This window comes from Hemicordylus capensis, chromosome 1, assembly GCF_027244095.1.
Source record: "Hemicordylus capensis ecotype Gifberg chromosome 1, rHemCap1.1.pri, whole genome shotgun sequence".
NCBI lineage: Eukaryota > Metazoa > Chordata > Lepidosauria > Squamata > Cordylidae > Hemicordylus > Hemicordylus capensis.
The window spans coordinates 409962420-409989358 of NC_069657.1; the positions used below are offsets into that span (position 1 = coordinate 409962420).

The following is a 26939-nucleotide window of genomic DNA, read 5'->3' on the forward strand; positions in this document are numbered from 1 at the left end:
GAATGCTGTCAGGCAGCAAACGCTGTCTGAAATGAGACTTTGAGAGCTTGCTTGGGCTATCCCAAGCCCAGGCTACACCCCCTTTGCATGTGACGTGGGCTCGCTGAAGGGAGAGGAAGGGAAATAATTGCTGTCAGGCAGCAAACGCTGCCTGAAATGAGATGGGGAGAGCTCACTCAGGACACTCGGGAGCCCGAGCCACACCCCTGTGCGCATGACATCACGTGCATGGTATGTCACTGGCGGGGCCTCTGAGCAGACCGAACGCAGGCCAGTGTCTGGCTGGCTCTGTCCCTGACCCAGCAGTCATGTTGTCAGATGCATGCATGTGGATGACACACCCAAGGTGGAGGCAGCAGACAATGATGACAGAAGCCACAGTAAAAGTTACTAGAAGCCATGAGGAAAGTATTGGGAGCAGCTGCCAGCAGTGAGGAAGGTAGGTAGCTCTAAGTCCAAACCTGCTTTGGGAGCAAATAATCTCTTGCCATACATTTTTGTTTTAAGGATATAAAGAAAGGCATTCCAAATTGTTGAGGATAGTCCCTCCCATCCATTTAGGAAATAGGGGCAGGCTAAAAAATTCCTCTAGTAAGAAGGGGCTCCCTTACTTCTCCCCCAGACTGAAGAAATATGCAATTGTATATTTGTTTAATTGTAAACAAATTGTTTAATTGTAAACCGCCCTGAGCCATTTTGGAAGGGCGGTATACAAATCAAATAAATAAATAAATAAATGTTTCTCTATTTAGAAAAATGCAGGATAACTATGCATGAAAATAGCAAAATGGACCGGAAATGTGACATTGTCATCTCTTCCAGTTTTACCAGAACCTCGGGCTTTCTTTTTTCTTTTGGTTGTGTGTGTGTGTGTGTGTTTTGGTGGGGGGGGGTGCAGGTCTGATTAATTCTTTTCCTAGTCCCTTGAACCCTTAGTGGGTGAAGGTTGGGATGGTTGGTTACTGATGCTAGAGAATCCTGAGCTGGAGCTGCATGAACCCTTCCGTGCAAACCTAGAAAAAGAGGGGCTGTGGCATATATGGCATTGTGCCATAATGTACCTTTCCCTGAAATTGTTCATGTGCTTTTATGGGTTCTTTTACACAGGTAAAAGACTATGATATCCTATAGCAGATGGCTCCTTCTCCCAGTTTAACCAATTCAATAGGGGTTGTTCTCTGTATTGCTTTCGTTACCAAGTTCTTCACCAATTCTAGAAATGGGGAAGGACTGCAGCTGAATAGAAGAGCATCTGCTTTGCATGCAGGAAGTCCCAGGTTTAACCCCTGGCGTCTCCAGGAAGGACTGAGAAATATCCATCTGAAACCCTGGAGGGCCATTGCCAGTCAACCTATTATTAGTATTATTTACACAGACAGGTGTTATTGACTGATTTGATTTATCCAGACATCGAGTCCTTCCCAGGGACCTGGGATGGCTGAATTTTATTGTCAATGTTGTTGCTGTTGTTATAGATATCATCGCAGAATATAGGCTGTTCCCAGTAAAGTTGCTTTTTGTAATTGGCTGATGGTGATTTCTGTGGCCCCTATGGTGTTGAGGTGCTCTTCAAGTTGTTTTGGAATTGCACCTAGAGCGCCAATTACCACTGGGATTATTTTGGACTTTTTCTGCCATAGCCTTTCAGTTTCAATCTGTAAATCTTTGTATTTTGTTATTTTTTCTATTTTTTCCCCTTCTGTTCCGCTATCTCCTTGTATTGCTATGTTGATTATTTTAACTTGTTTTTCTTTCTTCTCGACTAGAGTTATATCTGGTGTATTGTGTGGCAGATGTTTGTCTGTTGTAGTCAGAAGTCCCATAATATTTTTGCATCTTCGTGTTCTACAACTTTTTCAATTTTATGGTCCCACCAATTTTTGGCTACAGGTAGCTTGTATTTTTTGCAGATGTTCCAGTGTTTCATCCCTGCTACCTTGTCATGCCTTTGTTTGTAGTCAGTCTGTGCGATCTTTTGACAACAGCTGATTAGATGGTCCAGGGTTTCATCTGCTTCTTTACAAAGGCGGCACTTGCTGTTTGTTGTTGATTTTTCGACTTTTGCTCTTATTACATTTGTTCTTAGTGCTTCTTCTTGTGCAGCCAGTATTAAACCCTCTGTTTCTTTCTTCAAGTTGCCATTCTTAAGCCATTGCCAGGTCTTGGTGATGTCTGATTTTCCACTTATATTGTGCAAATATTGACCATGCAGTGGCTTCTTTTTCCAATTTTCTGCTTGGTTCTTGACTTGTTCTTTCTTGTAGGCCTGCTTTCTTTCATTGGTGTTGAATAGTTTCTCGTTATTGACCATTTTAAGTGCATCTTCTTCACTGTCCTATATATATTCTTCAAGGCCTCTTTTCTCCTCCTCTACTGTTTGATGGACTTGCAGCATTCCTCTTCCACCTGAGCCGTGAGGGAGGTATAGCCTATCTACATCACTGCGGGGGGTACAGCATGATTGATGCTCATTATTTTCCTGGTCTTACGATCTAGCGTCTCTAGCTCTGCCTGAGTCCAGTCTATTATTCCAGCAGTGTATCTGATAACAGGTATAGCCCAGGTGTTTATGGCTTGTATGGTGTTCCCGCCATTGAGTTTGGACTTGAGGATTTTTCTAATTCTCCTGATGTATTCACTTCCAATTTTTCTTTTAACTTCAGTGTGTGTGATGTTATCAGCCTGGAGAATGCCCAAGTATTTGTAATGTTCTTTCTCTTCCAGGTTCTTGATCTTGCTTCCATTGGGCAGTTCTATTCCTTCTGTTTTTCTTATTTTCCCTCTGTTCATTATTAATGTAGCACACTTGTCTAGTCCAAACTCCATTGCTATATCGCTACTGAATATATGGACCGTGTTTAGCAGTGATTCGATTTCTGACTGGGACTTTCCATACAACTTCAGATCGTCCATGTTGAGCCGATGGTTTATTTTACTTGATGTTTTAGATGTTTGGTACCCAAGGCCTGTTTTGTTTACTATTTGTGAAAGTGGAGTCATGGCGATTGCAAACAACAGAGGGGATAGTGAGTCCCCTTGGAAAACACCTCTTCTAATGCTAACCGGTCCAAGTGTCTCGCCATTGATTGTTAGCTGTGTACTCCACATGCTCATTGCTTTTTAAAAAATAAATATCTGAATGTTTTTGCTGACACCAGTTGTTTCTAAACATTTTAGTATCCATGTGTGAGGCAATGAGTCGAAGGCTTCTTGTAGTATCCATGCAACACATAGATTTGTTTTTCTTCTCTTGCCATTTTCTAAAATCATTTTGTCAATCAGCAGCTGGTCTTTTGTGCCTCTGGTATTAGGGCAATTTCCTTTCTGTTCAGTTAGAACATAAGAACAGCCCTGCTGGATCAGGCTCAAGGCCCATCTAGTCCAGCATCCTGTTTTGCACAGTGGCCCACCAGATGCCGCTGGAAGCCACAGGCAGGAGTTGAGGGCGTGCCCTCTCTCCTGCCATTGCTCCCCTGCAACTGGTACTCAGAGGCACACCCTTGAGGCTGGAGGTGGCCCACAGCCCTCTGACTAGTAGCCATTGATAGACCTCTCCTCCATGAAGTCATCCAAACCCCTCTTAAAGCCATCCAGGTTGTTGGCCGTTACCACATCCTGTGGCAGAGAGTTCCACAAGTGGATCACACATTGTATGAAAAAGTACTTCCGTTTGTTGGTCCTAGACCTCCTGGCAATCAATTTCATGGAGTGACCCCTGGTTCTAGTGTTGTGTGAGAGGGGAAAGAATCTCTCTCTCTCCACTTTCTCCATGCCATGCATGATTTTATAGACCTCTATCATGTCTCCCCGCAGTCGTCTTTTTTCTAAACTAAAAAGCCCCAGGTGTTGTAGTCTTGCCTCGTAAGAAAGGTGCTCTAGGCCCCTGATCATCTTGGTTGCCCTCTTCTGTACCTTTTCCAGTTCAACAATGTCCTTTTTAAGATGGGGTGACCAGAATTGTACGCAGTACTCCAAGTGTGGTCGCACCATAGTTTTGTATAAGGGCATCATAATGTTAGCCGTTTTATTTTCAATCCCCTTCCTAATGATCCCTAGCATGGAATTTGCCTTTTTCACAGCTGCCACACATTGAATACACGCTTTCAACGAGCTGTCAACCACAACCCCAAGATCCCTTTCCTGGTCCGTCACCGACAGCTCAGATCCCATCAGCATATACTTGAAGTTGGGGTTTTTCGTCCCAATGTGCATCACTTTACACTTGCTAACATTGAACCGCATTTGCCATTTTGTCGCCCACTCCCCCAGTTTGGAGAGATCCTTTTGGAGCTGCTCACAATTCGTTTTGGATTTCACTACCCGGAAGAGTTTAGTATCATCTGCAAATTTGGCCACATCGCTGCTTACCCCTGCTTCTAGATCATTTATGAATCAATTAAAAAGCACCAGTCCCAGTACAGATCCCTGGGGGACCCCACTTCTTACTTCCCTCCATTGTGAAAACTCTCCATTTATACCTACCCTGTTTTCTGTCTTTCAACCAGTTAGCAATCCACACATGTACTTGTCCCTTTATTCCATGACAGCTAAGTTTCCTCAGGAGTCTTTGATGAGGAACTTTGTCAAAAGCTTTTTGGACGTCCAGGTAGACTATGTCAACTGGATCACCTTTATCCACATACTTGTTGACACTCTCAAAGAAGTCCAAAAGGTTGGTGAGGCAAGATTTACCTTTGCGGAAGCCATGCTGGCTCACTCCCAGCAGGGCCTGTTCTTCGAGGTGCTTTACAATTTTATCCTTGAGGATGCTTTCCATCAATTTGCCCGGAACGGACGTTAGGCTAACCGGCCTGTAATTTCCCGACTCTCTGGTCGGTTCCATGACCAACTATTCTAAGGCACAGTCATTTAGCGTATCTAGAAATTTGACCTCTTTGTCCTGACTTGAATGTGAATTTACCCAGTCTATGTGTGGGTAGTTGAAATCACCCATAATTACAGCCCTGCCTCTCCTTGATGCCTCCCTGATTTCCTCCTGCAACTCCCAGTCACTGTTGGCATTTTGATCCGGAGGGCGATAGCATGTCCCCAGTAGCACGATTCCTTTCCGGCCTTGTATAGTCACCCACAGGGTTTCTGTGGAGGACTCCAGTCCACCTAGGTTTTCTAGCTTGTTAGATTCTATCCCTTCTTTAACATACAGTGCTACCCCTGTACAGTAACTACAGTTGAAAGCTGTTTGTTTGTTCATAAGTGTTGCATTACTTCATCTGCTATTATTCCAGTTAATAATTTGAACATGGTTGGCAGGCAGGTTATCAGTCTATAATTACTTGGAACTGCACCTTTTGCTGGGTCTTTCATGATGAGATGAGTTTTCCCAGTTGTTAGCCATTGTTCGATATCACCTCCTTGCAAAATCTGGTTGAACTGTTTTGATAGTTGTTTATAAAGGCTTGTTAGGTGTTTAAGCCAAAAGCCATGCAGTTCATCGTCGCTTGGTGCAGTCCAATTTTTAACTTTCTTTGCTCTTTCACTTATTAATTCTGGTGTTATCATTAGATCTTGCATTTGTTGGTTACATTTTTTGACCTCTTTCACCCAGCCTGCTTTTTTATTATAATCTATTGGATTGTCCCATAGTTTCCTCCAGAATTGCACTGTTTCTTCTTTATTTTGTGTTTCTATGTTTCTTGCCGTTTCTCCTTCTGTGCTTTGGTAGAAACGTCTCTGATTCGACTGGAACTGGAGATTCTGCCTGTGTTGTGTAATTCTGGCTTCATATCTGCTAATCTTCTTTGACACTGCTGTTATTTGCTGCTTTATTATTTCCAGGACTTCTCTAATTTTCCTTGAATCTAGGTGGTATTTTTGGATCAGATACTGTTTGGTGTTTTCATTCTTCAGCTTCTTGTCTTTCATATCTTTCAATTTACAAGCATCTGATCTAAGCCTGGAGATTTTATTTTCTAAACTGATCTTCTATTTAGGTGATGTACGACTTTCTTTTTTCACAGGTCCACTGATATTATATCCGAGCTCTTGTGTTGTTATTGTTGCTGCACTGTACATTAGTTGGTTTGTTTCTTGCAAATTATTGGTTGCTATTTCTGCAAGTGAACATTTATATCTTTTAATGCCTGAGCAAGTTGTTTTTTGGCAACTGTTTTTAGAGCTAGAAGTCGAATCCTGGTGGTTCGACTCTCGAGAGGAGAGCTGGTCTTGTGGTAGCAAGCATGATTTGTCCCCATAGCTAAGCAGGGTCTGCCCTGGTTGCATCTGAATGGGAGACTTGATGTGTGAGCACTGCAAGAGATTCTCCTCAGGGGATGAAGCCGCTCTGGGAAGAGCAGAAGATTTCAAGTTCCCTCCCTGGCTTCTCCAAGATAGGGCTGAGAGAGATTCCTGCCTGAAACCTTGGAGAAGCCGCTGCCAGTCTGTGAAGACAATACTGAGCTCGATAGACCAATGGTCTGACTCAGTATATGGCAGTTTCCTATGTTCCTATGGTTGTTTGGTTCATGTGCTCAGTTATTTTTTGCTTTAGTTCTTGTTGCTTTTCTGTTAAATGGCATTCAAGTTTTTGAGGTGAAAGCAAAGGGTAGGTTGCCTGCTTTTGATTTTGAAACAATTCAGCAACAGTGGCATTCTCTATTTCCAACACCTCCTCCACCTGCGCCTGAGCAACTTCTTCAGTTGGTGGTAATTCTTCTTCTATATCTTGAGCCTGTGTTGCTCTTTGCAGTTCTTCCAGCTCAACTTCTGTGAATACTTTATTTCTTATCATGAATCTTCTCTGGTCTGCTAGCCTTTGTTCTGTTATTTCTGTATCTGGATGTTTCTCTTTCCAAATTTGGTACATTCTTTTTAAATAACCTCTTCTAGTTGGGCTAGACTTGTAATAGCAGATCATTATTTCCTTGCTGGCATTTTTCGTATATTTTTTCCGGTTAAGCGACATTTCTTCCAGTAACCCTTCAATCTCCAGCTCTGGTTGCTCAACTGAAGATCCTGAGTCCTGTAGCCCACTTGCCACCAATGTCCAGGGGCTCCAGCACCTGGCATGGTCCTTGTTGACCTGGGCGATGACTGCTCTGGTATAGATTTATTAAAGTTACGTCTCACCATGTTGTTAATCTCTTCATCTGGCTCCTCTTCGTCTGGCTCCTCTGGTGAGACCTGTCCAGTATGGTTGGACCTCTGGCATAGCTCTCACCTTCCTCAGAGCACGCAAGCCCCACAATCATGCCAAGGTAGTGCCTCACTGTGGGATGATGATGATGACGATTAAATCAACTATTATTATTATTATTATTATTAACATTAACATTAACATTAACAAACACAACAACATACCACTTTTCCACATAAGTTCTCAAAGAGGTTTACATAGAAAACAAACAAGAAAGCCATGCTCTGTCCTCAAAGAGCTCATAATGCAACAATGGATATCTGTTGGAGTTTAATAGGGACAGTTGCTCTCCCCCTGCTAAATATAAGCGAATCACCACTTTGAAAGGTGCCTCATTTATCAGTTAACTGAGATAGAGGGACCAATGGTCCAAAGGCAACCCTTCCATGAGGTGAGGTGGTAACTTCAGGCAGAAGATGATGAGTTCACCAGAGAGGCAGCAAGATGCCCTCCCATCCTGCTCCCAGTTTTTTAAAAAGGGAAAGAGGGGAAGATGGTGTGATGGTGTGCGCAAGGGGCTAGAGCATTTGATGTTCTGCCTCAGGCACAGAGAGTCTTGAGCTTCCACCGCAATAGTCAGACATATGGCAGCTTTCAATGCAACCTGTTGCATTGTTTACCTGTTGCATTGTCTGTTGCAACCTGTTAAATTGTGGATTTGCCTCATCTCCCTTCAGAGTAGATCAGGGAAGGTTTGAATGTTGGACTCCATGGCCCCTATCTCCAAGAATCCAGCCACACTATGAAGCTCATCTTGGGGCTTTTCTAAGAAGGCTGTCTAAGGGCCTTTTCTGTCTTAGAAATGTGTTCCCCCCTGCCTTGTCTCTTAAATGAGATGCAGGTCCTTGAAGACATGAACTGCCGCCTCTGTACCTTTGAAAAGTGAGGGGAACAGAGAGGTATCCTGGTCATCTCTGTTTTGCCTGCCAGCCTGTCAGACTTGTCAAGGACAGATTGGAAAGCTGAGAGCAATGGGCATATATGCTTCAAGCCTGAGAAGCTTCTTAGTTCCGTAGCTGCACCTTGTGGCTGTTACCATTGGTTTGGCCTGAGGAAGAGGCCTGGATGAGAAGGATTAGGATCAGATTTGTGACATTCATTAAGGTAGATAGTGACACGTAATTTGTGACATTCATTAAGGTAGGAAGCTGGCTAGTTGTCATACAGAATAGTTTTTTCTGGCCCTCATCCCCCACTGTAGGTAAAGGCACAGTATGGATGCAAAGAAAGGAGAAGGTCTCTGTTCAGGGCACTACCGAATCATCCCTCCCTTCCCCACATAGGGCCTTGTTCTAGGATATGTCAGTTTGGGCAGGAAGAGGAGAGGAGAAGATGGGGAATAGAAGGGAGATTTTAAACAAAAAAAGGCAACTATACATGGAGAGCTCTGTGGGAGCTCTCCCAAGCCCTGCTTCCCTAGTACAAGATAAGGCTGATCTGGGAGAAGAGAAAAAGAGCCCCTCTTTAATAAATAGGTTAACAACTCTCTAATAGGTTGTTAGTAAGCTGGCCTTGCCTCCAAAGTGAACAAGAACAGCAGTCCTGAAGGATCTGAGATGCCTTCCTGCATTTCAGAGAGAATCATGGACTTAGGTTCAGTCCTCTAAATAATAAAATATCAGTTACTTCAGGTGTTTTTTGAAGCTATGTGCCGAGTCCTATGTATATCTACATAACTAGCAGCAGCAAACAATCATGTTATAATCTGTTGACTATTTAATCTTAGACATTATGGATTTCATTTCATCACGTTTATTCATGCTGAACAGTATCTAAAAATAATCATCATCATTTGAAATCAACAGATTTGTGCAAAACATTATATTTCCAGTCTGTAGCAGCAAAAACAACAGTCTGTAGCACTTTAAAGACTAACAAATGTATTACACAGGAAGCTTTCACTGAAGTGGACCACAGTCAGCAAAAGCTTATGCTACAATGAAGTTGATAGACTTTAAGGTTTCACAAGGCTCTGCTATTTTAACATATTTTATGAATAAGTGCATTAATGCACTTATTCCCTGATTTCCCCTGATTTCAGTAGGACAGTTCAAGTAAAATACATTTTTCAAATATCAAGATCTTGCATATGTTGGGCCTATCACTGGGAAGAAAGAGTGACAAAATAGAGATATCTGCTTTAGCGTTAAAGAATGTATATTTACAATGAGAACTTTCTGATGATTGTTGGCTTTCATCATTTATGAAGGCAGCATCATTTACAGTCACTGTGTTCAGCTAGAACAAAAAACAAAAACCAGAAATGAGACTAATACCACTGCAAATCAGCTGATGTAATAAATTAGGTAAGTTAACCACATAATTGATTATTATTATTAGGGATGAATTCATCTCTCTCATTTGGATCCATTTAGTTAGAAGTTTACATGTAAACATGTTCCACTCTAAAGTCTTCTGTTGATCAGCTACAAGTTTCTCTTTAGTAAAACAAAATATTCGTTTTACTCCTGCACATTCATAGGGTTTCCCCCGAAGTGTATTGTTAAGCTGCTGGCCTTCACTGACCTTTATCTGGGACATCCCCACACCCAATTAGGGATGATGTGGACAGCTCATCCTTGGATAAGACAGGGTGCGAAGAACCAAGGACACAGTCCCCAGATGACCCTGCGACACTGATACCTCCCACACCAGAAGAACCCAAGCCAGCAACTCCACTGTGACCCAAGTCCTGCCTCCATCCTCTGACATGGAAGGAGGCTTCTTAAGTCCCACCAACCTTAGCAGAAGCCCTCCACATCATGGGAGTCAGACCTATATTCTAGAAGTGTTGCATTGCAGCTCCTGTGAACTGGCTCAGCTCTAACTGAAGTTCTGACTCCCTGCACTGGGAGCTGACCAGGTTCCATAGCACACTAGCATCCCTTCCTTGGTTTAAGACCCTGGCTTATCCCAAAACCACATAGTGGCCGACACTTATCATTCCTTTGTTTTACCGATTGCTAGTTAAAGACGAGAATAGTCAACTCATGGGAGCTAATGTTCTGCCTTAGGAGATATCTTCTGAAAATGCATTCTTCTTTCAAACAGTAGAAGCACCACAGACGTCTACTATAACAAAGTTTTTTTGTTTTGGGATATGTGTGTGTGTGTTTGACAGGATAAGATTCTGGTATGTGTAGAGAGGACAATCTGTGCTAGTTTATTTATTTATTTTATTTAAAATATTTTTAATAAGATGGCATAATGATGATGAGATACGCTTCTTCCAAATGCCACAAGCTTTCTCAAAGACCTCTTCAATGCACAATGATGTTCAAAGTTAGCAGATGTTTCAATGTGTCTACCTGTCTCCTCAGTATAAAACTGCATGGAATAGTTATGAATTTCCAATAAAAGAGTATAGGAGTGCTAAATTTAGAGAAGGGTATGACAGCACAACTTTACCTTTACCAAGAACTTAAAATTCTATATGTGAATGATAGGTTTAATTGGGAGGCACAGCAGATTTTAAAGAAACAAGGCTTGGAAGTTAATACTATTTGTACAGCCCCTATGACCTTGAGACAGCATTTAGTGAAGAAAAGTATGTATGACAACAGATGTGAAATGGAGGATTGTAGGATTTGTGAGTTATGAAGGCAGGTATCAGACAAAGGAGGGTGGTATATTAAATGAATTGCATTAAATGCATTCATTTTTATATTGGGGAGACAGGTAGGCCCTTGATAAAAAGATACAAGGAACATTTAGCAGACATACAGCATAAAGACAGAACAAAACCATGGACAGTGCACATTTTAAAAAGCCATCAAGGGAAAGCAGTGAAAACAAAGATATTCATTTTGGCTGTGGAGGCAGATGTGAGAAAACTGAAGATTAGTGAAGCAATGTACATAGAACAGCTGTGTCCTACTATAAACGTAAAAGAAGAAATGAGGGAAGTGATGAAATTCATTGGCTATTGAGTGAGGGTGTGTATTTTCACTCTCTCCCTCCTTATTATGAGACATTTGGGGTTTTGTAACAGGATTAGTTGCCATTGGTACCATAACAGTATTGGCTAATTGCTGTCAGTTTTGCTGAATCATGATGCTGAGTAACTGTATTTAAAAACATGTTTCAGCCACTAGTGTACAGCACTGAAGCTGACGTATCACATCAAAACATCTGCTAACTCTGAACTGCTGCTGTATGTTTTTATTTATACATTAAAGAGATCTTTGAGAAAGCTTGTAAAATATTTTTATTCCACCATGCCAGCACAGTCCTGCTAAGGACAGCTTACAATAAAAGCAAGCAAGCAAACAAACAAACCAACAAACCAACACAACAGCAAGATGAAATGGCAAACAGGATTAAAACTGAATAAGACCAGAAATCCAATTAAAACTAATTTTAAAATGTTTCTTTACAAATGCGATTTTTCAGATTTTTAAAAACACTATTCAAAGGGGTGGTTGACAAAGCACGTCTGGGAGGACATTCCAAAGATGTGGGTTGAAGGCCTGTTCTAAGAAGGCCTGTTCCCTGGTCCCCACCTTCTAAAGTTTTTTCAGTGTTGGGGCCAAAAGCAGGGCCTGAGATGAAGATCTGATGACCCTGGAAGATTCATATGGGCAAATACCCCATATGATACCCCAGTTCCAAGCTATGTAGGGCTTTGAAGGTTAAGGCCAGCACTTAAACTGGAAGCAAACTGGCAGTGAAGCTGCCGCAGGAAAGATGTAATACTTAGCAGTGACTAGCACTCACAAGCATTTTTGTAACAGCATTCTGATCCAGTTGAAACATCTTCAAAGACAGCCCAATGTAGAACGTTTTGCAGTAATGCAGTCCGGAGGTAACCAATGCATGGGTAACAGAGGTCAGATCTGGTTTCCCCAGGTAGGATTGCAGCTGTCGTACCAGCTGAAGCTGGTAAAAGGTAATAGTTGCCACACTCATCCACCATATTATCTATGGTCTAATGCAGCATAATTCTGCTGTAACAGTCAGTGATCTAGAAATATTAGCAAAAACTACCCAAGATCACTAGTGTAGTTTCTACAATCAAGCACGGCAACATATTTAGCATTGTATACATACAAGACATTGAACTGAATTCAAAGAGGGGGGTGCAGAATCATTTTAAAATATACCACATAGACTCCAACAGGTGCACTTAGCCTAGAGACCATCAAGGTAGACTAGCAGCACTTCTTCCTTGTAATAAGATACTAATGGAAGCTTGAGCTTCACTATTAACTTCTTAATGGCTCCTGGCTTCATTTTTCTTCAGGGTCTTTCAGACAACTGGTCTTGCAACTTTCACCACATTATAATGAGTGCTTCCATTTCTTTTTAAGGGGAGCAGTAGAAGGGTTTTCACCTCTTGCAGTGTCCCTAGCTCTGGTACACCAAGCCTGAAGTGTTGGATAACTCCAGAAGCTGATGATAAAGATGAATTACAGCTGCCTTCAGATATAGGAAATAAGGAAATTTCTTAATGTGAATTGCTGATCTTCAAGTCTTCCAGAGGGCATTCTCCACAATAATTTCCACCAGTCCTGCACAGAGAGATTCAATAGATCCAGGAACCATGACCTCCTTAGCCAATGGGCAGAATTATTTCAGCCCATTCAGCCCTCCTCTTTTGAACTATTTTGGCTAGAAAGGGGTAGTAAGGCATACAGAGGCCCCTTTGGCCACCCCCATGCCAGTGTAGCCATCTCTAGGGCCATCAGACATGGCCAATGAGCAAAGAACCAATTTACTAGGGCTTTTTTTTTTTTTTTTTTTTGGCAGTAGCAAAGAGATCTACTATCAGACAGCCAAAGTGTCAAATGCTCTGATGGAAGACCAGAGATTGCAGCCCCCACTCTGATTCCCTTAATGATATCCAGCTGAGTCAGTCAGTCACCATGTTGGTTGACACTTCCAGATGTTTTGCCTGAAAAATACAGACGATGTTCTGCCCATGCTAGGAGATCACATGCTTTGTTCTGCAGAAATCCTGACTTGCCTGTTTACATACAAATCCTGACTTGTCTGTTTACACATGCTTTTATGGACACATTATCTGTTCATAGCAGAATGTGATGGTCCTTTACTGCATCTCTGAATTTTTCAAGGATCAGCTTTATGGCCCTCAACTCCTGCCATTTGATACTCTTCTTTGTTTCTGATGTGGATCAAGTCCCTTACACCGTCCAAGTCTCCAGATGGACCCAACAACCAAAGAGGCTGACATCCATGGTGACAACTACTCGAATAGCATGTTTCAGGCTGCCACTTCTGGATAATCTCCATGGAGCTGACCACCATTCCAGCGAATGTAGCATTGATTCTTACCTGAAAGATCATTCTGTGCATTGTAATAGAGTATATCCATGAACAACAACAAATATTTATATACCACTTTTCAACAAATGTTTCCAAAGCGGTTTACATAGAGAAATAATAAATAAATAAATAAATAAGATGGATCCCTGTCCCCACAGGGCTCACAATTTAAAAAGAAATGTAAGATAGACACCAGCAACAGTCACTGAAGGTACTGGGGCTGGGCGTGGATTGGGCCAGTTACTCTCTCCCTGCTACATACAGAGAATCACCATGTTAAAAAGGTACCTCTTTGCCCAGTTAGCAGGGATAATGAGCGGGTTAAGCTGATCCACTTGCTATGAGACAGGGTCAATAAAATTCAAGTGGGACTGTGCATGCCAAGAGAGCTCCCACTAGCATCCCCAGTAAAACTAATATGCCTCTAGTGTTAAGAAAAGACAAAAAGACTTAAACAGAAAAAAACAGAATGAACTGACATTAACCAGGACAGACCAGGATGGGGGGCAGAAAAGATCCCATGGAATGTGCTATCAAGTCCAAAAGGCCCTGAGAGGGTGGAGAACTCCAAAACAGAATACCACCTCATATACAAAAAAAGAAATAGCAGACTGAGCTAGTACCCATGAAAAAGGAGACCCAAAGATGGTTCTGATGCACTCTGTTCCACTGCCCAGAATGATCCTTCAGGTAAGGGCCAATGCTACATTCTAGTGCCATGGAGGAGTGCATTAATGAACAGGACATACAGAAGCCCACTAACACAGAATAGGAGGTCTCCTTGCCTACTTGCTGTAAGACATGCCTACCAAAAGAGGCATCAGAAAAAAACAAGATGATAGCTTACAACGGTGAGAAAAAGAAGAAACTAAAGACCATGTAGCTGCCCTGCAAATGCTGATTAATGGAGCCTGAGAATGCTCCAGATGTGGAGAATGCAGCAGATGTGGCTATGCTATATGTAGAATGGACCATGATACCTAGAGGTGGTTTCTGGTTGTAATTCTCATAAACATAAGCAATACAACCCTTGATCCACCTGGCCAAGATTGAGGACGATACCTTTTTACCTAAGAGATTGTTAGAGATGGCCTAGTTATTATCATTAACTCATTGCTGAGTAGGGTAGGATGCCTCCTTGTTTGAAGGAGGCAATGATTAGACCACTTCTTAAGAAGCCTTCCCTAGATCCCTCATTGATGGATAGTTATAGGCTGGTCTCCAATCTCCCAGGCTTGGGCAAGGAGATTGAGAGAGTGGTGGCTAACCAGCTCCAGGCAGTTTTGGAGGAAACCAATTATCTAGACCCATTTCAAACTGGCTTTAGAGCGGGCTATGGGGTTGAGTCTGCCTTGGTCAGCCTGATGGATGACCTTTACTGGGGAACTGACAGAGGGAGTGTAACTCTGTTGGTTCTTTTGGATCTCCCAGGGGCGTTCGATACCATTGACCATGGCATCTTTCTGGATCACCTGGGGTAACTGGGATAGGAGGCACTGCTTTGCAGTGGTTCCGCTCCTATCTCTCAGGCAGATTCTAGATGGTGGAGCTTGGTGACAGTTCCTCTTTAAAATGGGAGCTATTATATGGAGACCGTCAGGGCTCCATTCTGTCACCAATGCTTTTTAATATTTACATGAAACCGCTGGGTGAGGTCATCAGATTTGGTGCAGGGTATTATCAGTATGCTGACGACACCCAAATCTATTTCTCCTTATCATCATCATCATCATCATCATCAAATGGGATTCACTCCCTAAATGCCTGCCTTCAAGCAGTAATGGGCAGGATGAGGGATAACAAATTGAAGCTGAATCCAAGCAAGATGGAGGTGCTCATTGTGGAGGATCAGAATTTGAGGATGAGTTCGATCTTCCTGTGCTGGATGCGGTTACACTCCCCCAGAAGGAACAGGTACACTCACCCTGGTAACCTCCAGGCTCGACTACTGCAATGCGCTCTATGTGGGTCTGCCTTTGTATGTAGTTCAGAAACTTCAGTTAGTTCAAAATGCGGCAGCCAGATTGGTCTCTGGGGTAACCCGGAGAGACCATATTATGCCTGTCTTAAAACAGTTGCACTGGCTGCTGATATGTTTCTGGGCAAAATACAAAGTGCTGGTTATTACCTGTAAAGTTCTGAATGGCTTGGGTCCAGGCTACCTTAGAGAGCGCCTTCTTCAGTATGATCCCCATCGCTTGTTGAGGTCATCTGGAGAGGTCAGTCTCCAGTTACCACCAGTACGTCTGGTGGCGACTTGGAACTGGGCCTTTTCTGTAGCTGCTCCTAGTCTATGGGAATGCACTCCTGGCAGATATCTGCAGTTTAGGCTTGGTGTTGTCCTTTAAGATAGCCCTAAAAACTTGTTTGGCCTGGCCTTCCAAGGTTTGTAAAGTGTTTTTAAAAGTATTTTAATTGGTTTTAAATGGTTTTGTTTTGAATTGTTTTAATATTGTTTTTAGCACTGTGTTTTGAATTGTGTGTTTTTATGTCTTTTTAATGTTGTTGTACACCGCCCAGAGCCTTTGGATGGGGCGGTTTATAAATGTAATAAATAAATAAATAATAAATAGATATCTTCTGAAAGGTAAGGTGGATCAGACTCCACCCCGGCTAGTCCACCATCTATTGGCTCAGTCAATTAGCTTGAATGCTGAGAACTCCTTTCCCATGTTCCATGGAGATTGACATGAGGTACTGCTGTGCCCAGGATAGGAGAGAAGAGGTTTCTTTCATAAGTGAGCTGGACTGGGTGATGCCTTGGTGGTTTACATGGGCTTTGGCGGTTGCATTGTCTGTTTTGTTGAGTACACACTGACCTTGGACGAGTGGCTGTAACTCCTGGAGAACAAGCTGGATCACCCAGAGCTCCAGCCAGTTGATGCTGCAAGTCTTCTCTAAGGAGGACTAGCAGCCCTATGCAATCTGATGAGAGAAGTGAACACCCCAGCCTCAGAGATATGCAACCACGGTGACCTGAACTGATGAAGGAATGAGGTGCCCAGGAGAAGAGCTGGAGCCCACCAACAGTGGAGGAATGTTTTGGTATGATGTGAGATCTAGAACTTCATCTTGGCTATTTTATTCTACCAGAGAAAAGGCATCCACTCTAAGGGCCAGAAATGGAACTGAGCCCATGGCACAAGGTCATCTGACCCAGAAGATGTGGCAGTAGGGAGAGGTCTGTTTCCCCCATCCCCCACCCCATAGAATCACCAATCTGCAGGACTGAGCAATTTTCTTTCTCCTGTCTTCCAGAAAGGAAACCAGACTCAAGAGGAATTTATGACTGCTCCCAAGTGCTGGATCTTCTGGGACAGCTCTGGGGAACTCTTCTGGAAGGTGACCATGAAGCCATGGTTCCGAAGGGTGTCCATGGTTATCTGAAGTCTGAACAAAGAGTGTATATGGTTATCTGAAGTCTGAACAAATGCCTTTTTTTCCAGAGAAGAGAGGATCAGAATGTTATATAGAGAACAATACACATGTAACCTCTTGGTCTGCAAATGTGCCACAAGTGCCACCATTATTCTGGTGAACATCCGTGGTGCAGAAGCCAGACTGAAAGAAAGGGCCCGATACTGGAAGTGATGGACTGCATATGCAAATCTCAGAAGTCTTCTGTCCAAGGGGTGGATTGGGAAATGAAGATAGACCTCTGTCAGGTCAATCAATGCGAAGAAATCATTCCTGCAAACAGTCTGGAGAGTTACATTCTGAATTTCTGTTTCTCTATGAAGTGATTTAGGTGGTTCAGATCCAGGATGGCACTCCAATATCCAATTTTTCTTTGGGACAATGAGGAATAAATTATAAACATATATTTCCAGGGCAGACCATTGTCCCTTGTTCTGATCATATCTAGTTTGCAGGAGCATATATACAGTGATTAATTTTAAAAAGTATAGTTCTTCTTTAAAGAACCAAACAAGCCTGCCTGAGAGAAGATTGCTGCTGGGTCATCCCTCCCTGAGCCTTTGTGGGCTGGCTGGATTTAAAATTAACTAGAAGAATCTCTGGTAGACTGCATTGCTGCCACCAACTGCTCTGTAGTTAATACCCCTGCTAACTGGACAAAGATGAAACTTTTTACTTTTTAACTTTTTAACTTTACTTTACCTTTTTACTTTTACTTTACATTGATAGTTAATACCCCTTATAACTGGGCAAAGAGGCACCTTTTAAACATGATTCTCTTTATTTTAAACATGATTCTCTTTATTTAACAGAGGGAGAGTAACTGGCCCTATCCACACCCAGCACAGTACCTCCAGTGACTGTTGCTGGTGTCTATCTAATGTTTCTTTTTAGCTTGTGGACAGGTAGCCATCTTATTTATTATTTCTCTAAGTAAACCACTTTGGAAACTTTTGTTATAAAGTGGTATATAGGTATTTGTAGTAGTAGTAGTAGTAGTAATTAGCAGGGTTTCTCTGCCTCAAGGGAGAAACAAATCCCCTCTTTATATTGCTAGCTGACAATATAAAAATGTGGTTCCCCTTATATATGTTTAAGTGGGGAAATAGCAGACTTTGTGGTCCTTTTTTGTACTGTGTGAACTGGAACCCCCTCTCCCAGAGTCAGTCAAACACTCTGAAAGAGCTTGTATAAAAACACACACCACAATTTATTGTTTTACTACAAAAATAAGCTGGTTCAGGATTCCAAGCATCACTGTTGCAAATAAGATTAGCTTCTTAGTGGTTACAAGAGTTTTCCCTATCACCCAGATGTCTATAGGCAGCACTTGACTTAATCATTACTAGGCTGCTGTTGCAGTGAAGTAATTAGAAAGTAGATAGATTGGTACTGCAAACACACACACACACACACACACACACACACACACACACACAACTTATAGCGCAAGTCTTACTAAAACATTTCCCCCTGTTTAAGCTTCCGAAGCCATAAGCCCTGGCTTCCTTCCCTTGGACCGCACCAGAATCTAGGTGGGTCTAACCCTGCAATCCCTGACCCCCAGGGACCTGCAAATCTCACCCTGAGAGAACTTGGCAAGACTTGAAGACTCTCCTCTCACTTTGGCACACCTTCTTCTTCCCAGCAGACCCTCAGGGACCCCTTAGTCCCACCCAATGTTAACTGATTGGGTCATGACCCACGGTCTACAGTGTGTCAATCAGGGAAAACCACTTAATGCAGTTAACCCTATAATTGCTGGCTGGTTGCCTACTACACTTGCAAGTTAGCAATATTGCTATCACTGTATCTTTCAAGGAATCTAACTCAGTCAAAAACATACACCATTTACCATAAAAATACTTAGCCTGTGACTTGGTTTTCCTCCATGGAGACTGGGTATTGCCCTTATGTTAAATGTGCAATGCCCTTCTAATTTAAGATCTTCAAGTACCCAAGTTTCCTGAACCATCATAATGTCAAATTTCAGAAGATAATTAACAAAAGAAACATCCTTGCTCTTAAGTTTTTCAACCTGCAATATTCCAACTAATAACAAAAATTTGATTTTCACAATTGATTAGTCAATTTGAGGACTTAGTGCATGGAGACAAATCTCTCTCTGCTGTTTCCAATAGAACCTTCTCTAGACCTTCGTTATTCTGATGACAATCCATCAGCACAATGAGGAAGATGGAATAGAAGCCCAAGCCTTTCTCCCACTCTGGAAAGGGAGACATGATCGAAGTGCATAAAATTATGCATGGAGTACAGAGAATGGACAGAGAGAAATGTTTCCCCCTTTCTCACAGCACTAGAACCAGGGGTCATCTCATGAAACTGAAGGTCAGGAAATTTAGGACCGACAAGAGCTGTGAGTCTGTGAAGACAATACTGAGCTAGATAGACCAATGGTCTGACTCAGTATATGGCAGTTTCCTAAGAGGAAGTACTTTTTCACCCAGTGCATAATTAATCTATGGAATTCTCTGCCATGGGATGTGGTGATGGCCACTAGGGTTGGATGGTTTTAAAAGGGGCTTAGACAAATTCATTGAGGACAGGTCTATCAATGGCTACTAGTCTGATGGCTATAGGCCACCTTCAGCCTCAGAGGCATGGTGCCTCTCAATACCAGTTGCAGGGGAACAACAGTAAGAGAGAGGACATGCTCTCACCTCTACTTGTGGGGTCCCCAGAGGCCTCTGGTGGGCCACTGTGTGAAACAGAATGCTAGACAAAGAATGCCGTGGGCCTGATCCAGCAGGGCTGTTCTTATGCTCTTAACCACCTCTATAGCTTGGATACATAGAAGATGTCAGGTCTACGGCTATGAATACATCTATGGCTTCCTGAATGCACTGATGTTTTTCCATCCTGTGAGACCTTGGGGAGTTGTATGATAAGATTTATCATGCACTGCTCTGGTATTATGCAAAGAAACCATTGGTTCGAGAACATGTGAGCTCATGCTTGGGAGTAATGCTGAAGTCAGCCACAGGAACTGGCGGGAATGGAAGGTCACAGGAATGGAAATTAGGTAGTCATTGGCTGGATTGCATACACTTGAATCCCCTGTTGTTCGAGGAGGTTCCTGCTATGGAGTCATTGCTCTCTTTATATGATGAACCAGACTTGGACCAGGAGGGCCTTGTTTGATTACATTGGTTTTTGAAAGAGAAGCAAAAGACCGCCCAGAGCCTCTGGATGGGGCGGTTTAGAAATGAAATGAAATAAATAAATAAAAGGAATGAAAACAAGAGTAGCCTGGATGAGAAACCTTCTTTCATCCCTAACAGAAGATGCTGGCATCATTTTCTTCTTCTCCTTTCTCTCTACTAGCCCAGGATTGAGCACTTTGCCAAAAGGTTTTCCCCCTTTAAAGGGAGCAGCAGTGAGATTCAATTTGAATTTGTAATCTACTTTCCAGTTTTTAAGCCAAAGCTGTGTCTGCTGTCATTGTCCTGAATGAAAATTCAGTATCTGCACTAGCATCTACCATAAAGGCAGCAGCCTTGCAAAGTTTGTTAATTCCTTGGCCCAAACAGATGATGTGAGGTGGAGGAAGAGGGGCCTAAAGCCTCATCAGACAACTCGTCCTCTTCCCTGTCTGAATCAGAAATCTCAGATTCTAACTCATCCCCATTGTTCTGTCTCCCAAGGTTAAGCAGGTTTGAATTCTGCTTGCAGTCCTTGATGGTTGGACCAGTTCTGGGCTGAGTTGGAGAGAGACCTAGAGCTCCCGGGGCAACTTGCACCTAAACACAGTAAGTGAGTTGGGGAAGTCTTATTTGACCCCTCAGAGTAGTGAGGCACCTTGGAGCCTGGCATTTTTTGCATTCCCACCCCATCAGGTTGAGAAACTGTGCTGACAGTGGGGTGTGTGGATTGAGAGGATCTTTGTAGTGGGAATATTTCCTGCATGGCAGTCACTGTCTTTGCAGTGGATTGTGAGGCAGCGATAGAGGGCCTCCTCTCACAAAACTCCTCTGCCACCATTTCCTGCTCCTCATTCACCATCTTTTGTAGCCACTTTCTAAATGCCACCTCAGGGCTCAAATGCCACCTCAGGGCTCTCTGTAAATGCCAAGTCCTTAGAAGCAACCTCCTTGGATTTCTGAGGATGCGAGTCTCCTAAATTCTCTGCTGAGTCATCACGTACTCATTTACATTTGGAATCCAGTGTGAAGCAGGAGCTGGATTGTAGGCTTCTGAGCACCCTGTGGTAACCACTGCCTCTGACTGCATCTTGGACCTGGTGATGAGGGGCCTGAGGGGATGAAAGAAAAGCCTGGCCAGCCTGGGGGACTGTCTGAAGACACATCGTCACCTTCAGCTCTTGCCACTCATTCACAAGCATCTTTGTCTCTTTGTGCTGAGTGCGATCTTCAGGAAAGGCAGGTTTGTCGGACATTGAGCCCTGCTCGTCAGGGCTATTGTTGGCAGCCAACATTGAAAATACAGGCAGGCAAGTAGCAAGGTCAGCAAGGGCCTGTGTACAATAAATCAACATTGCCCCCCTCTTTGTTTTTTTGTGGTGCCACAGGCATTGCCCCCAAACTTATTTTATTTATTTAATCTACTGCTGATGCTCCTGCTGCCCCTGCCACTCTTCCCCCCTGCTGCTTTCCTTCTGCCCCACCAGCCCTCCAGCTGCTCCTCATCCCTGCCACATGGTAGCTAGTTTATGAAGCAGTGTGTGTGTGTGTGGCCGGGGGGTTGAGTTCCATAGCTTCTCTTCTCACTTGAACAAGGGGAGAAGCCACAGAACCTCTTGCCGGCTACCAAATGAAGGGTGGGCATGCTCTCGGATTAGACATCAGGGTGCATGCACACCTTCCATTTCTTAGCTGGTTTTCACAGTGCTGAGGGGTTCTATGGCTTTTCTCCTAGTTTGAGCAAGGAGAGAAGCCATGGAATACCCCACCACCACCACCACACACACACACTGCATGAACTGGCTACCCAGTGGCAGGGTGAGAAGCAGCGGCAGGGTAGAAGGCAAACAGTGAAAGCAAGGGCTTTATAGATGCTGGTTATTACCTATAAAGCCCTAAAAAGCTTAGGACCTGGGTATTTAAGAGAACGTCTTCTTTGCCATGAGCCCCACCGACTGTTAAGATCATCTGGAATGGTTCATCTGCAGTTGCCACCAACTCATCGGTGGCTACTCAGGAACAGGCCTTCTCTGTTGCTTCCCCTGGAATTTGGAATGTGCTCCCTGTTGAAATAAAAGCCTCCCCATCTCTGGCAACTTTTAAAAAGGCACTGAAGACACATTTATTCATCCAGAGTTTTAATTAGATTTATAGTTTTAATATTTTTAATATTGGGTTTTAAATGTTTTAATGTTTTAAATGATTTTAATTGTTAATTGATTTAATGTTTTAAATGATTTTAATTGTAAACCACCCAGAGATGCAAGTTTTGGGCGGTATAGAAAAATTTAAGAAGTAAATAAAAATAAAGGGGCAGCAGGGCAGGAGACAAGCCATGGAGGCAGCAAGCCGGGGTGTGTGGGGAATGCCAGGTCCCCTGGATGCATAGAGGCTGTGTTCACCGGACACCTTTGAACACTGGTAGCCACACATGTGAACACAGGGACAGAGACAAAAATATGACATGCCTTATTTTAAAGAGTAGGGAACAAATTCGACTATACAGTGTGATACAAAATCATTGTAATTCTTAAAAAGCTGAACTCACAGTGTAGAAGTCCTGCGTTTCACACCCTCCACCAGCACTGTGGTCTTTCTTTTTAGGTTTTTTGACTGAAATTTTGGCAAATGATCGAACTGCTGATGATAACAAGCCATCTGACCACTCCAGTGTGCTAGGATCTGTTTGTCCAAAAAGTTCACCAAGAGTGATGCACTTTGGGTTTATAATAAAGGTGTCTACTTTGCCTCTCTTTGAAGCATTCTGAGGAGGAAAGAAGACTGATTTTTAAAATTAAAATTTTAATAAAATTTTATACTAGAATTTTATACTTGAAAATTTTCCATATCTGTACCAAAAATGTTTGGGAGTTTAAAGTATCATTGTACATAGATGGGGTGACACTGACATTAACTACAGTTAAATAATCTTTTCCACCTTTATTTAAAGATTTAAAGACCTTTGGAACAATTTCAGGTTTTTAAATTAATGATGTTAAATAAGAATTGCCAGGAATTAACAATAAGATAGACCAGTTGGACAGAATTCAAACAGAAGTGTCTTATAATATTCAGAGCCCCTGGTGGCGCAGTGGTAAAACTGCCACCCTGTAACCAGAAGGTTACAAGTTTGATCCTGACCAGGGGTTCAAGGTTGACTCAGCCTTCCATCCTTCCGAGGTCGGTAAAATGAGTACCCAGAATGTTGGGGGCAATATGCTAAAATCATTGTAAACCGCTTAGAGAGCTCCGGCTATAAAGCGGTATATAAATGTAAGTGCTATTGCTATTGCTATAATATTCAGAGCAGACTAGACCAATAAACTGTCTGGGCATACAATACAGTACAATAATGGAATGTTTCCATACATCTGTAAACAATATAAGTCCAGTACAATAATGGAATGTTTCCATACATCTGTAAACAATATAAGTCCAAAATCATTAAAAATGTGTAAATTATTCCTGTGTGTGGAATTCAAGAGGTGAAAAATCATGAATGGGAGATAATGTTCCTTAGCATTTCCCACCCTGACTCCCCAGAAAAAAATAATTTAACAACAAAATGGTGAGTAGAGAATATTATCATCTACATCAACCATAAAAGCACTTGACCAAGGTGACACTTGTGCTGGTTTTGCACTTGTACATGTTAGAAATGAGGAATATTGGCATATGAATAGCGGTTTTAAGAAACAGGCCCAGCAACTAATGAATAAAATAAACTAAAACAATATTGTAATGCCTTACCTGAAAAATAACATCAAGTTTTGTGCCACTTTCTATATCCACTAATGGTAAGATCATCAATGTTTTTTCTAAAATAGTTCTTATTGTAGTCTTCCCTCCACCTGTAGGGCCTACTAGCATTATACCAACACGAGCCTGAAAAGATACAAGATCAGCCCTAGAATGTTAAGATTCTCCAGAATATTAAAAGTGCACATTTTTAGACTAGGAACATCAATTTCCTTTTCATCTCACTGAAGTGCAGTAAAAAAAACCCATCTACACTCTTTCAGTTCCACATGGAAAAACAATGGTCATAATATAAAATCTCTCTGGAGTATAGATCAGTATATCTCTGCATCATATCTAAACACCATAAATTTCATGTGAATGCATGTTCTGTTGCACTTACCATCATTTGGTTATAAAACTGTATAACCTTCTCTATCTGACTTTCCAAGGGCTGCAAATGCAAATGTTTTATTGCAAAAGACATTGCCTCCTAAGATTAAAAAAAAGAAAGAATTAGAATTAACAATGATACTTCAGGAATGTGGTCTGGGCTGGAATTAAAAAATCTAGCCCAGCAGGTTCTCCCTGTTGCTACTTCCTCTGTCTTGGAGCCTCCTTCCTCCTCCCTCCATATGCTTGTGATGGGAAATGGGGGGCAGGGTGGAGCCAAGCACCTTCTCCCCATTCCTTCTTCACTCTGTCCCTTCCCTTTCTATTTGCATGCAAAGGGGAGGGGAAAGCAGCTGCTCTGGTGGTTGGTTCTTTCAGCAGGGAGCCCTTGTCCTCGTGCGCAGCTGTAACACAGCTGCCAAGCTCAATTGAGGGGGTAGCAGGTGGCCCTTGCACCCAGAAGCAACCCAGCTGCTGGGTTCAATAGATGAGGCAGTGGCAAAAGCCCAGGAGAAGGAGGTCATTTCACCTCCCCCTTAAAAAGGTACCATTAAGCCCCTAAACTCTGTTTAAAATAGTTGTGCAATAACAAAGTCATTTTTTTAAAGATGAGGGACAAGATACTAATGTGTAGTAACCCTCTCCCAGATTTTGTGTAGTGGCAAGGCTGTTGGAAGAAGTAATTACAAAGTTCAAGATACATTTGAAAATAAAGTGCTGTAGACCAGGGTCCAGTCCTAATATGATCCTAGCAATGCCCCTTGCAAAAAAACCCAAAAAAACAAAAAAGAAAGCCAGATATAACAAGCATGCATTGATGATAATGGCTTCAAAAACTGGAAGACAGTGCTGGATTCCTTCAGAGAACTTGAAAAGGTTTAATTATCAAAATGGAGGAGGATGTGGGTCCAGGCTCTGGATCCTTTAAGTACCTAGCAACACCCTGAATATTCCTATTAGGGATGTGCGAAACGGGGTGATTCGAAGGTTCAAATTCGAACCAAACCAGCCATCAGGTTCGAGATGCAGGTTCGAATTCGGACCGAACCAAGGGGTGGTTTGATTCAAACTGGTTTGAACCAGTTCGGACACCCCAAAATTGGTAGGATGGTAGCTGGTACCCAGGGGTTCCTGTCACCCAAACCCCAAAGCAACTGGACACTCGTACGATTTTTAATGAATTTTTGAAAAAAAAATGCTCATAGGGTATAATGGGACTCGAACTAGCCCATTATTCCTTATTGTGGAGCACCCATGGGTGCCAACAACCATGCAAACCCCGAAGCAATCGGAAAGTCCTACGATTTTTAATGAATATTTGAATTATTTTTAATTATTTTCTCATAGAGTATAATGGGACGCGAACCAGTCCATATCCCCTATTGTGGAGCACCTAGGGGCACAAAAGCAGGGTGGGTGGTAGACAGACAGGGGTGCCTACCACCCACAAAACCCCAAGGCAATTGGACACTCCTCTGATTATTGGTGAATTGTTAAAGTATTTTTGAATTCCTCATAGAGAATAATTAGGATTGCAGCAAATGTATAGCTTCACATCGGGGGGAAAGGGGTGTCGTAGAGTGCAGTGTGGTGGGTGGTAGTTCCTAGGGTGGGCAAGGAAGCTATCAGCTATGAAGCTATGATAGCAAATTAGAGTGGATTCATGGTGTCTCATTGAAAATCTCCTTTGCTATCATAGAATCTACACTCAGAATACCTCAGAAACAACAGAACCCTGTACCCCATGGGTTAGAAACCCATGGGAGTGGTTGGCACCCTATGTGCACTACACCACCACTCGCTCTGGGCCACCCCAGCACCCCCCAAGTGCACTTATGGGGCTGATGAAAGCTCCATTATACCTTATGAGGAAAAACCTTAAAGACGTGTAAACTTCAACAATTCACCATAAACCAGTCCTCTGCCCAAATCCTTTGAAAAAATTCAGGTAGCTTCCTTGCCCCTACCTGGCACTACCACCAACCCCACAATGCTCTAGGCCACCCCTTTGCCCCCGACGTGAAGCTATACATTTGCTGACACCTCCATGCTTCTATGGAGAAAAACCTTAAAGACGCATAAACTTCAAAAATCACTTAAAAATCATCCCTTTGCCCAATTCCTTTCAAATAATTCTGATAGCTTCCTTGCCCACCCTAGGAACTACCACCCACCACACTCCACTCTACGACACCCCTTTCCCCCCGACGTGAAGCTATACATTTGCTGCAATCCTAATTATCCGGCTGGTTGGAGTCCCAATATATCCTATGAGAAAAAAATAAAAATAACTTTCAAAAATTCATTAAAAATCGTACGAGTGTCCGATTGCTTTGGGGTTTGGGTGACAGGTACCCCTGGGTGCCAGCTACCATCCTACCAATTTTTGGGTATCCAAACCGCTTCTAATTCTAACTGAACCAGGGGGTGGTTCGAACAAAACCAAAACCGAACCACCCCCTCCTGGTTCGAACCCGGTTCGAATTCGAACCGAACCGGGCGAACCGGTGTTGTGCACATCCCTAATTCCTATTCTTCAAACTAGCTATCATTCTTTAAATGGAGGCTGCAATTGTCATGTCACAACTTAAAAAGTAGGTTCCCTCCCCAACCAAAATCCTAGGTGAGCAAACTGAGAGTGCTGGAATCCAGCACTCTCTTCCAGTTTTTGAAGTCATAAATCACCAGTGCATGCTTGTTATATGTGGCATTTTTTGGCAAGGGGCATTGCTAGGGTCATATTAGGACTGGACCGTGGCCTACAGTTATCTAGGAGGGGCAGTGCCCCACAG

The 26939-nt window shown here is 42.7% G+C and overlaps 1 protein-coding gene across 14 annotated transcripts in view; it reads right to left on the reverse strand.

The window, feature by feature from the left end:
* The window catches only part of DNAH14 (dynein axonemal heavy chain 14), a 477343-nt gene that overhangs the window by 204051 nt on the left and 246353 nt on the right, over positions 1-26939 (reverse strand). For all 14 annotated transcript variants that reach the window (XM_053307834.1, XM_053307849.1, XM_053307840.1 and 11 more), the window contains 4 exons: positions 24158-24247; positions 23767-23901; positions 22565-22780; positions 9319-9391 (listed from right to left, as the gene is read on the reverse strand). In XM_053307834.1, the coding sequence (XP_053163809.1) occupies positions 9319-9391; positions 22565-22780; positions 23767-23901; positions 24158-24247 (514 nt within the window). The remainder of the gene's footprint in view (positions 1-9318; positions 9392-22564; positions 22781-23766; positions 23902-24157; positions 24248-26939) is intronic.